This window comes from Neovison vison, chromosome 5 (genome assembly GCF_020171115.1).
Source record: "Neovison vison isolate M4711 chromosome 5, ASM_NN_V1, whole genome shotgun sequence".
In the NCBI taxonomy this organism is placed as follows: Eukaryota; Metazoa; Chordata; class Mammalia; order Carnivora; family Mustelidae; genus Neogale; species Neogale vison.
In genome coordinates, this window is record NC_058095.1 from 82,958,749 (window position 1) to 82,971,158 (window position 12,410).

Sequence of the window (12,410 nt, forward strand, 5' to 3'; positions counted from 1 at the left end):
TTTTAATTTTAAAAGATTGGTCTACTCTTATAAGACCCATGTTGAAGTATCTACTGATGAAATGATGTGTCTGGAATTTGCTTCAGAGCAATCCAGAGTGGGGGATAAGGAGATGAGAGTCTCCTGGGAAAGTGAAAAAGCATGAATACATTATTGTTGGAGCTAGGTGAGAAGTGCGTGGGATTTTTTATCATGTTATATGTGGTCATCCAGCATGGAGCTGTGGGAACTAGTGCAACTTGGTGGTTAAGCCATTGTCTTTAGAGACAGTTGGACTTGTTTTGAACTTTGGTTCTGCTACATATTACCTCTGTGACTTTGAGCAAGTTATTTAACCTCTCTGTAAAATAGGATACTATCTCAGGGAAACTGCACAGATAAATGAGATTGCCAAAGATAGGGTGAGAAAAAGAAAGGTCTTCTCTCAAGGGATAGGAGAGGGAGGGAAGTCAATGCAGGAAATAGAGGAGCTGTTGGAGGTAGAGACCCAAGTTTAGGTTGGGCAGTTTCTTGTGCCTTGGGATCCAAAAAAGAGGTATCAAAAAGAGTTTTAAGAAGATGAAAACTGATAAAGAGCCATGAGATTTGGTGTTCAGCAAGTCATGGTGCTGACAGTGGCTTGGGTTCGGTGGTGAGAATGAGCACAGAAGATGCTGAGAAGTGGATGGGGAAAGAAAGTATGGCCCACCACTCCTGACCTTGGTGCAATGGTATGGAGAGAAAGTTCCAGAGGGAAGGAGCATTAGGGGCTTTAAAGAGCAGAAAACAACTGAAGAGAAAGAGTTGGAAAATAAGAAAGGAGGGACCAATTAGGTGGCGTTGTCAAAAGGGGTAACAGGAGTCCCAAAATCATGGTGGGAACACAGTTCCTTTCTGATACAGATTGGTATTGCTACTAAGGCTATTTTAGGTGCCCCTGGTATTTCACCTTGTCCTTCATTTGATCCTCATTTGATTAGATATTTAGAAAGAAAAGAACATTATAGGACTTGGGAATTATGACTCCTAACTAGATTTTTTAATAGGATGGTAGGATTATAGTTTTGTTTTGAAAAGTTATTCTTTGGTTTTTATAGATTGATACTGAGGCATTTATGAGTGAAATGATATGTCTAGAATTTGCTTTGGATTCTGAAGAAAATGAGAATACTTTGTTTTTCTGGAGAGATGTTTTGGAATCACAGAGCCATATGATGTGATCACAGAGCTACATGACACATGTCAATGTGTCAACAAGCTCTTGTGGACACTTATTATTCATTAGGATTCCTCATGCAGAATATGCCATACCAATGTTGCCCCTTTACATGGCAGTTTCATGCGTTGGTGTGTGTGTGTGTCTTACCACTCCAGAGTTACCAGTCTGACTCACCAGCACCCACCATCCAGGCATCTGTGTTCAATCTGGAAATCTCTGGAGAGAAAGGTTTCCTCATCTGTGGGTGTGAAGCTGTGTGTACATATCTCAGTCATCATAGTCTGAAGGATTCAGGTAATGAATGCTTCCTTTGAGGCAAGCTTTGTGTGAGAGCTGCATCTGACTTCCTTAACCTCCTCTCTATAAGGGCTGAACTGACCCTGTGTCCTAAAGCACACAAATCCTCTCCAAGCTAAGAACTGGGTGGGCTGCAAGCTCAGCTTCTGCTCATTTGATGAGGATAGAAGAATCGGGGTTGAACTGCTGGACAACTCTACCCACACAACCAGCAGCCTGCCCACCAAAATAACCCAAACAATCTGAGGGTTTTGAAGGGGTGGGCGGTGGGAGGTTGTGGTACCAGGTGGTGGGTATTATAGAGGGCATGGATTGCATGGAGCACTGGGTGTGGTGTAAAAATAATGAATACTGTTATGCTGAAAATAAAAAATAAATTAAAAAAAAAGTAACCCAACCAACTCATATTACCACATGAGGAATGACCACATTGAGGCCAAGACTGAACAGAAACCTATAATGCAGATGAAGGCATAAGCAATGGGGCTAATCTTTATTGAGGTTAGCACATTCATGTCAGCTGTTCACAATGATTGCAAATTGTCTAGTTTTAAAAAGCTTCCTACTTCCATACAGTTCTGTCTACATTCAGGAAGCAATAAAAATATTTTATACAATGAACAATTTCCACCTTAAGAGTATCATGATAGTTCATAAGTTTGTCAACAGACAATGCAAAACACTATTTACAACAAGATAGACTCTTTGTAAGTTCAAATTTTAGATACTTATGGCATAATTATAAAACTAACATCGTATGTTTTCCCATGTAAGAAAGACCAGTCATTATAAAAATACTTTATATAAATTCAAAGTCAGAACTAAAACATTCAATCCTATAAAAATATCTTTTACTAATCAAAGTATCAATTTCTATGTAAATGTTTTTTTATCAACAACAGTTACACGTTTAAATTTTCAGGAAATACCTAGTATGTCGGACAGTCCACATAATATGTTAAAGTTACTTCAAGGCACAGTTGTAATCCTGTCTTAGTTTTCAGAGATAGACCACATATTTGATTTTGCTACATATTAATGGAACAATTATTCTACAAAATGTTAATTAAAGTATCTATGTATTATGAAAGCATTTATAAAGACAAAGTCTTCAGCCTATGGGAGGAATTTTTAGATAGGCATTGCCTTCAGGAGAAGGCACCACTTTTGTTATGAGTCAGCTACGTTATGCTTTGAAATGTTTAACTGGGAAAGCCTGTGATGGCATTTTGACCACTATCTGAAATCAGCTCATTCATTTCATTTTGCTTACTCTCTTTTAGGGTGTGATTGGGATGATTTCTTTGTGTTTGTGTTCTTTTTGATCTCCTAAAACATACTTTCAGCAGCAGGTAACACAATTCAGCCACGTTAAGCAGCATGCAAATCACAGATGCAGAAATCATAAAAATGGTAAACACGGTTTTCTCAGTAGGTCTAGAGATAAAGCAGTCGACAAGGTTGGGGCAAGGGTCAATCCCACATTTCAACACCCAAGGCAGATGGTACCCATTGTAAAGGAAGTAAAACACGTACATAAAGGATGCTTCAAAGATGATTCGGAAGAAGATACTGCTGGTGTACGTCCACCACAGGGACCCCTCTATCCGAACCTTCTGCTTTTTAATGTCTTCTAAGTCTTTGAATTCATTTCTTTTCTCTCCTCGCCTAAATTTGCGGGCAGTCTCATGTCTGTAGTAGGCAACATGCATCGCTACCAACAGGGCCGGGGTGGAGACAAAGATGAGTTGCAGGGCCCACAGCCGGATGTGGGACACAGGAAAAAAGTGGTCATAGCATACATTTTTGCATCCTGGTTGCAGAGTGTTGCAAACAAAATCTTCCTGCTCATCACCCCACACTTCTTGAGCAGCCACTACAAGGATCATGACACGGAAGATGAAGATTACGGTGATCCATACCTTCCCGATGCTGGTGGAGTGTTTGTTTACACCCCCAATGAAAGTGTGTAGGGTACCCCAGTCCATGCTGGCTTATTCCTAAACAGACAAAAATTAGCCAAGGTTAATTAATGGAAAGTTCCTTTGATTTTATAAAATAGTATAGTTATATTAGAGACCAGAGCAAATTTCTCTTAAAGTATGCTGCGGTGGGTACTTGGGTGGCTTAGTCAGTTAATTGGTTAAGCGTCTGCCTTCAGCTCAGGTCATGATCCCAGTGTCCTAGGATGGAGCCCCATGAAGGGCTCCCTGCTCAGTGGGGAGCCTGCTTCTCCTTCTCCCTCTGATCCCCACTACCCCATTCCTGCTTCTCTCTTTCTCTCTAAAATAAATAAAGTCTTTTAAAAAAGTATGCTGTGATATTTTATAACTTCAACCTCCTAGGTTGCTAGTAGGTTTTCTGGTAGGGAAGGCACTTAACAAACCAGCACCCTCAGACTGTTCAGGGCTCCCAGATGCTGCAGACCTTCACCAAAGCCAAGGAAGTGGAGCCGGGAAGAAGGAACCAGAGAAATAGTTTTGAAGGATTTAGTGCATACCAGTCTGTTCCAACTTTACTGGCCAGAAAGCAATAAAGGACTTTGAAATATTTATAGATCTTAAAACTTGTTCATATGCCATGGAGTAGGAAAAGTTTTAACACAGAATATGAAAAGAACATTTAAATTCTTAAGTCCAAACTAAAATTGAACCAAACACTTACATTGTGGCAGAAATGAGAAAATGCAAATTATGGTTTTAATTTAGCCTAGACTTTAGGGAAGCATATTAATTTTTTCAATGAAAATGAAAAGATAGGCAGAATTCCATAGCTAAAGACCTGAAAAGGGTTGTTGGGGCTGGGGAAGGGTGCAGACAATTCATTAGTGTGTCATACAGTTCTGAGGGAGTCAGCTAAGGGAGGGAGAAACTTCCAGCAGCATTGAGGAGCTCAGATTTTCAAGCAACAATAAGATGGAAGACAACCCAGATCACTATACACAAGAGGAGGGGCCCAGACTTGTAACAACAATGTAAAAAAATTTAATCAGTAATTGAGCCTAAAAGAAAAAAGAGTAAAATTAAAAAAGAACATGAAAAAGAAAGAAAAATAAGATACTTGAGTCAAAAGAAAAGAAAGGGGTTGGAACAATAGAGCACAACGCAAAATTTTACCTGATAACAGAGAAAATGCAGACTATTCCCTACTTTATCAAAGAGAAATTATTTAAATAATTATTTCTAAAAACATGAAACAAGAGAGGTATAGAGCTAGTACCTACCTTCTGAAAAAGAGATTTTCAATGCCCACGGTAAATATGTGTTTGATCTTAAAAACTCATCTTTGGGGGCACGTGGGTATATTAAGTGATCGACTCTTGGTTTTGGCTCAGGTCTGATCTCAGGGTCGTGAGATCGAGCTTGCCACAGAGTCTTCTTGAGTTTCTCTCTCCCTCTTCCCCTGCACCGCAGCTCCCACACTCTCTCTCCCTCAAATAAATAAATAAATCTTTAAGACATTTAAAAAAGTAAAAACTCATCTTGGATAATATGAATTATAAAATTAATTTTTAATTTATAATGAAAGTCATTATAATAAATTTTCCTAATTGTTGCTAATCGTTTTCTATCCTGGAAACATTTCGGGAAGTAGAAACACATTTTGATGTTTAAACATCAAGCTATTCACCTATCCTATTTGTTAATAAAATGAAGATGTTCTGTAATTAACCAATAAACATCCCCCATTGCAATTTGGTTTAATTAAGTACCCAATCGACAAGTTTTTGATTTATCAAATAAAAGTTCACATTTTCTTACACCCTCCAAAGTGCAAAGAATTTAAATTCCTCCACAGGTAAGAATGCTGTTTTTCCCTGAGTTCTTTATCAACAGGCTTGTGAACAACAGCACACCTGTGGCCACCTATTACCTGCCCTTCTAGCAAGCAAACCAATCAAGGTGCAAAAGGACAACTCAGTCTGAATGAATCTGGAGAGGCTGAAGCCATGGGAGAGGTCAGGAGGTCAGAATTTCTTCAGAAGAATATGGTCCCAGCTTTCTAGAAGCAGGATCGTTGGCATCCATGCCTTAGGGCTTCTCCTTCTTAAAAAAACAGGGACAATTATGGCAGTAGTTTTATTTCTTTTGGCTTTTCTGGGTGCCCAAATTACACATTCTGAAGTTCTATCCAAGTAGCAAAACTGAACAGAAAATAATCTATTTTATAATACTTTTGACTTCCACTAAAAATCAGTAATTTCCCCTGGGCCTTTAAAGGGAGAAAAAGAGATGCCTAGGTCACTAAGAAAAATGAGTGACTATGCCCAAATACAAGTGTGTCTAGCCTGCTGGTCACTCAAGACAATCAGGCTAAAGACAAACCACCTGACCTGCAGTATCTTCCTGCAGGAGCAACAAAGGCCCTATTACTTCTCACAGTAGAAATGACAGGAAGAGCTGCTCTCCATATTCTCTGTCCCACCCTTGCTCTAAGTGCGCTGCCCAGAAGCCATACAGTGAATGCGACCCCATGTTTCCTACAGTAAGAAATTCTCTTTCATTCTTCTGTCTAGTCCATATCATTCCTGAGGGTCTTGTGTATATGGGTCCTGTGTATCATTGTTTGTGTGCTAAGAGCAGAAGGACAGCTTGCCTCACAACTGTCAGGAGCCAGTCAGGGAAAGGGACTGCCCCAGACTTCCTGATACTTTGCTCCAATCACAGGAAATGCCTGGCTACCCCCAGGACACTCTTCCCACTGGAGGAGCCCACGAGAGGAAGAAGCTGACTAGAAGATTCAGCTCCACTCTTCCTCCTGAACTGAACTTTCAGTGGGTTGAAGCCACTTCTGGCTTGAGGGGGAGGAGACTGCCCACTGGGCCCAACCCACCCCTGCCTCTCCCTGTAGAAACACAACTCCTGGGGTAGCTTTCCATCAATATTTGGGTTGTAGAAGATTTGAAGGGTGAACGCTCTTTGAAAATTACTTTCCAAAATAACTGCATCCGTTGGAACCCTTTGCAATTAGTATTAGTAAACAAAATACCTCCTTCCTTTCATGCTTTAGAAGGCTACAGCCAATGGGAGGAGCCTTTTCAATAAAAAGTAAAATATTAACTCTTGGTGAACAGAGAAGTTTATCTTAACTGGTGCCTCTCTCTTTCAAGGGAAGAATACATCTGTCTAGCTTCCCTAGTCTTGTCTCCATACAAGACTGTGGTTATACTTCATGGCGCCTGGGTGGCTCAGTGGGTTAAGCGCGCAACTGGATTTTGGCTCAGGTCATGATCTTAGGCTCATGATCTGAGTCCTGAGATGGGGCCCTGCCTCCAGCCCCCACGTCTGGTCTGTGCTACTGATCTGGGAGCCTGCTTAAGATTCTCTCTCTTCTCTTTCTGACCCTCCCCTGCTTATGTATTCTCTCTTTTTCTCTGTCTCAAAAAAAAATGTGGTTACACTTCAAGTTACAAAGATAAACTGTCTTTGGTTTCGTAGTATATCTAAATCACGGTGAATAACTCCATGTTGCATTCTTGATACTAAAGCTCCAGTCTGGATACCTAGTTTTAAGAATAAGTAAACCATTAATCTTACCTCAGATGTAAACACAACATTATGAAGATAGATGGTTCCTTCCCTTTTACAATTCAAATAAATTAAGTAATAAAATTTCTTGATTGTTTTAAAACTTAAGAATTTAATCATAACCAGTTTGCTTAACAATGCTATTTTAGTTTCACTGATGACAGAACCAAAACTAAAGCTTTAAAATTATAGTCTTACCACTTAGCAGACACAAAAAGGGGAAAAGTGTCTTTCTAGAAAGTTCTATTTCCCTTTGGATGACCTTTTCAAAGTTATTCATTGAATATTTAATAGACTTGAGAACAGAACACATTTCTCATGATTTCGACATTAGCTTTGGGTACTTGAGGGGTTTTATATTGAGAAAAAACAATGTCAATGCATAACAAGCACATCTGGGCCTTACTTCCAAGGACTCACAGCTTATTGGCCTGGAGAAGAATTAGATAAGGATCCCTCCTCAAGGGCTTCAGGCTTTCTTCTACACCATTTGATTGGCTAAAAGCCAATGTTGACAGTAATGATATGAATATAAATCTTTGCACAGTTTCAGTTCAGTGATGATGTCACCTGTGGATGGAAAAATCGTAGATGTGGCCATATTTCTTTAACTACTTCCCATGTGTCTATCGCATGACCTTTGTGGGTAGTTTTTCTTTATCCCCAGAACTGTTATGAGGAAAGTCTAGAGACTGCCAGTTTCCTGAGGCTTCATACTTTGAATATCAATAAAATAAAAATAAAATCTTTAGTGTAGATTCTTTTCCTTATCAAAAGAGTAATAATACCCAATCCCAAACCTCAAGCCCATTCCCTGAGCAATTGAGAAAAAGAGTAAGGGAGTTTGAGAAATTGGATATGCTTCTTTATCCCTGAAATTGGCAGTCCAAAAAAATAAAAAGAATCTCAAATTCTCTTTTTAATCAAGAAGAATCTATGTCTGTTGTCTCTTGAAAGCTCAGGTCATTCAAGGGACAACCTTATCTCTGATTTTAAAATTTAATGACTCAAAATTTCATCAGCTGTCCTTTTAGAGTAACAGCTAGTGATAAAATAAATTTAGGATCTATGTACTTCTTCAAAATTAACTCAATAAGAAGGAAATAACTTTTTCTGTGTATGGAGTCTAAATATAAACATGGACAATTCATAAAATTACATGCGTTTCTTAATCCATTTGAGGAGTCCAAGAGTTAAAACATTTTCCATTAAGCAATCTCTGTTCATTCAAGCAAACCTGTGTCCTTTCCAAAGATTTAAGTCTAACTTGAGTTGAATGACCATGAAAATAAAAAAGGAAAAGGTGCTCCATGGACTCAGTTCCATTCTCACGGTTCAAGCAAGTAAAACAGAAATCCTAATAAATTACAATGCAGCCACTGGAAATTATGGCCTCATGGCCAAGACGCTTGTATTGAAAATTATTTTCCCACAGTTTAATTCTATTTAACATTTTAACTAATGTCTACAAACCACTCATAACTCCTGGATTATTCAGATTGAATCAAAGGTGCATGGTGAGGGTCTGCAAGTAAGAATTTTCCTTTCACTCTACTCAATTGTTTAGTCAGACTTCTGCAGTTCTTTTCTTTCTTAAAGCTGTTATAATTCAGAACATAAAAAGTAAGAAAAAGAAAATGAAGTCACTGTTACTCACTGTTACCAGTACAAGAGTTGGTTTTAAAATAAAAACATGAGTGAAGCTGCTGGACTGATTCGTGTCTTCCCAGTTAGGGTCACTGTCCCCACTGGCCCAGTGGGGGTCCCAACTCCCACCTCAGTTATGTCACAAGCTAGAGAGTGTTGAGGTTCTCTCTTCATAACTTCCTTCTTTCCTCTTTGGCAGGGTTCAAACAACACCCCCAAAGACTCCGCCTGATCCAAACAACAGACAAAGCTCTCCACAGGAGCAGTTTTGAGCAGCATCCTGCAATTCTAAGGAAACTGCATTGGGGCAGGACATTTTCTTCTAGAACACTGGTTAGATTCTGGTTAGATTCTACTAGAACTGGGGCAAGAAAGAACTTCTATGGCATAAAGTCTACTGAAGGGAAAGAACAATGATACATGATAACATTCAGTCCAGGCACTACACTGACAGTGAGACCTAGGGGACACTGCAGTCACTGCTGTACCAGGTGGCCCTGCAGTGGCTGCACGCCTATACCCCCTACAAGCTTTCATAACTGCATTCAGGCCACACTCACCTGAAGTTCAATCCAGAAAGTGAGGCCAGGCCCGTCAAAACACGCGATGCAAGGGAACACCTGGGACTCCTCTCCTTCACTAGACAGGAAGTACCTTCTGGTGCCTCCACCTTTTAACTAACATGTGTCACCTGTGACTCGTAATTATTGTTGTCCAGTAATTGTCCAGTAATTGCATTATTGTCATCTGCGTTTCCCAAGTTCCTTGGGCATACATCACGCAGCCAAAAGGGTCAGTTCTACCTGGGACTTATCCACTAGCCCGGTTGAACCGGCTTTCCTTTTCCCCAGATCCAATCAGGACTTCGTCAGGGTTGCACGAAAGCAAAGAAAACCCAAAATGCAGCAAAGGAAGTGGGGGAAAGGGGCACGGGTCCACACCCTGGCCACTGACACACACGAGGTAGGGTATTTATCAAACCTGTTGTGCAGGTTGAAGGGGGACCATCTAGGGTAAAAGTCAAACCCGTCCATCCTCTTTCCTCCGGGTGCGCAGAGGACTCCAGGAATCCGGTCGGGGCCCCAACAAACGCTCTATGATGCGAATCCACAGCAGATAAGGTTGCCCTGGGCAACCTCAACACGCGGACACCCACCCCTGCCCGCCGCCCAGCGATCGGAGGGCAACTATGCCCTGCGGCCACAGGGTCCACCATGGAGCGATCGCCCCCAAGATCGCCAGAGAGGTGACAGGCTTCCTACCTCACCTGCTCGGGGTTCTCCGGGGCAACTACCGGCGAAGGGCCGAGATGGCGCCGCACGCCCACCGCCTTCCTCACCGCGCCCCCAAGCCCGCCGCCAGCATTCAGGGGGCGTCGTCCCGGTCGCAGCGTGCCTGGCTCCCGCTTACCTGCTCGGCTGGACTGAGGCCGGGGGTCCAGAATCCGGGGGCGCGGGGTTCTCCGCGCAGGGCGGCGCCCTCCGCCCCAACCCGGCAGCAGGTCCGGTTGGGGCGCCGCGGACTCTTCGGCCGGTGTCGGGAATGCGCAGTCGGTGCTCCCGCTCAGCCTCGGGTGCAGGCCAGGCTCCCACCTGCAGCGCCTTTTAACTTCGCCCCACCCCGCCTCTGCCCTGACGCTTCCCGGCTGGCTGCGAGGCGCGAGAGCGCGGAGTTCCGACGCGTGCCCGCCCGCCCCGGGGCGCCGGGGGCAAGAGGGCCCTCCCTCAGGGGCGCGGAGAGCTAGGGTTGAGTGCGGGAAGCTGGGGGTGTAGAACTGGCCCTCCCTCAAGGGTGCGGGGGAGCTGGGGGCATGGGTTGCAGAACGGGACCTCCCTCGGGGGCGCCGGGCTCTGGGGGCTGGCCCGACCAGTCTTGAAAGGGTGGGGGCGGCTCACGTCTCCTGGCGGATCAGGGGGTTCGCTGGCAGAGCCCGTGCTCCGGGTGGGAGGCCACTAAGCCCGAAAGCCAGGATGTACTGGCCAGGCGCCCTAGGGAAAAGGACTGGGCGATTGGGTCTGTAGCCCTTAGCGAGGTTTTAGAAGGAGGACTCGCTGGAATCAGTGTTAGGGACAGGTTGTGTTTTTAACAGGACACATCCTCCTTTTTTTCGTGGACACTTGCACTCTCTTATAGCCGTCCAGGTACTTGTGCAGGGCCTTCTCCTAGAGAGCAGCCTGGAGGCACAGTGACTACTGTTCTTTATTAATTAATGACCATTTATAGGAGTTGAAGAGGTTATTTTTATTAGTTACCTCCATCCTTTGACACCTCCTCCAGGAGAAGCAGAGCAGGCTTCCACTGCTAGCCTAGCGCTCCACGTAAACACCCACTTGGCGCCCTCCTTTCACAGACAGGGCTCAGAATGCCCAGGGTAGGCACAGGGTCTGGTGCTGGGACTGCTGGGGTGGAAATGGTGGGAGCTGTTTAGGGACCCGGCTTCACAGGTTCAAACCTGTTCTGCATCAGACAAGAGGTGTATGACTTGCTTATTTCACAAAATTGGTTGGTAATTAAATGTCCGCACCTAACCATCCACAGTTGTTGGGTCATCTCTCATGCAACAGGACTAGTGGTGGTTCTTAAGATGCCTCTTTAAGGTCCTGAAAAATGAACCAAGGCTATTAAGGTCTACCTCCCGAAATATATATATGTTTTAAAGATTTTATTTATTTATTTGACAGACCGAGATCACAAGTAGGCAGAGAGGGAGGCAGAGAGAGAGGGGGTGCTCTCTGCTGAGTAGAGAGCCAGATGTGTGGCTCTATCCCAGGACCCTGGGATCATGACCTGAGCTGAAGGCATAGGCTTTAACCTACTGAGCCATCCAGGTGCTCCCGCCACCCTGAAATATTTTGAGGAGAACAAGATTCTCACAAAATTGCCCTGCCTCAGATAAGTTTAAAACACTTTGGGGGTGGGCCCTGGAATGTCCTTGAACGTAAGGTTGGTGACACACAAAAACCAGCTTTAGGCTTTTTCATTAGACAGAGTTTCTTTCTTAATGTACCCTGTGCCTTGAACGTTCCCTCAGTCTTAAGGGTTTGGCTGGTTCTCTCCTGCCCTCCTTTCTAGTCTCTCCATCATTCCCCCCAAACAAATGCACCAGCAGGGCACATCTGTTTGCATAGTAACATAACTCAATTATAAAAGCATACTGTAAACCACTTTGGGAATTACTAACAGTTTAAGCCTTTTTTTGCATTCCCACTACACTAAAGTACTTTGCACATAGTAGATGCTGCTCCACGAGTATATGCATATTGACTGGCAAAGCCCCAGCAACATAGCAGATAATCCTAGAAATGGCTTTTGTTCCTAAAGCATGACTGCCTACATTCCCACTCCTTAGAGCTGCTTCTGTGTAGCATTGTGTTTGAACACTTATCTTCTGGACCAAGGGAAGTTGTACCATGACCCTTCCAGGAACGAACTTTTGAACTGAAGTAGTAACAAAGAATGTGTTAGATTTGCTCGGGTGCCCAAAAAGGGAACTATCTCAACACTGCAAAAGTATCTCTTTTCCTATTCGGTTTATCTATGGCTTTTCACTTTGCCTTTTAATGTTTAATCCCATCCAGTTTTAACTTATCAGATGATCCTGTTCCAGTAGAAATTTAATATTGATTATATAAATGTACAGACTTGTTGAGATGTTTCTTGAAAACTTCAAGTTAAGGATTTTATACTAATGAGAAAGTCACCTAGAGTGTTGACTGGTTTGTTGACCTGTGTGACAAACA

At 42.9% G+C, this 12,410-nt stretch overlaps 1 protein-coding gene across 6 annotated transcripts; it reads right to left on the reverse strand.

Annotated features, from left to right (window-relative positions):
• Positions 1-1,969: 1,969 nt before the first annotated feature.
• Positions 1,970-10,128, reverse strand: GJB6 (gap junction protein beta 6). Of its 6 annotated transcripts, none has more exons than XM_044250641.1 (3): positions 10,081-10,128; positions 7,444-7,593; positions 1,970-3,495 (listed from the first exon to the last, which is right to left on the reverse strand). In XM_044250641.1, the coding sequence occupies exon 3, from the start codon at positions 3,481-3,483 to the stop codon at positions 2,698-2,700; it is 786 nt and encodes a 261-aa protein (XP_044106576.1). In that variant the 5' UTR covers positions 3,484-3,495; positions 7,444-7,593; positions 10,081-10,128; the 3' UTR covers positions 1,970-2,697. The 6 variants fall into 6 exon arrangements, with proteins under 6 accessions (XP_044106576.1, XP_044106577.1, XP_044106578.1 ...); XM_044250642.1 differs by lacking the exon at positions 10,081-10,128 and adding an exon at positions 9,933-9,976; XM_044250643.1 differs by lacking the exon at positions 10,081-10,128 and adding an exon at positions 9,652-9,741.
• Positions 10,129-12,410: the final 2,282 nt, after the last annotated feature.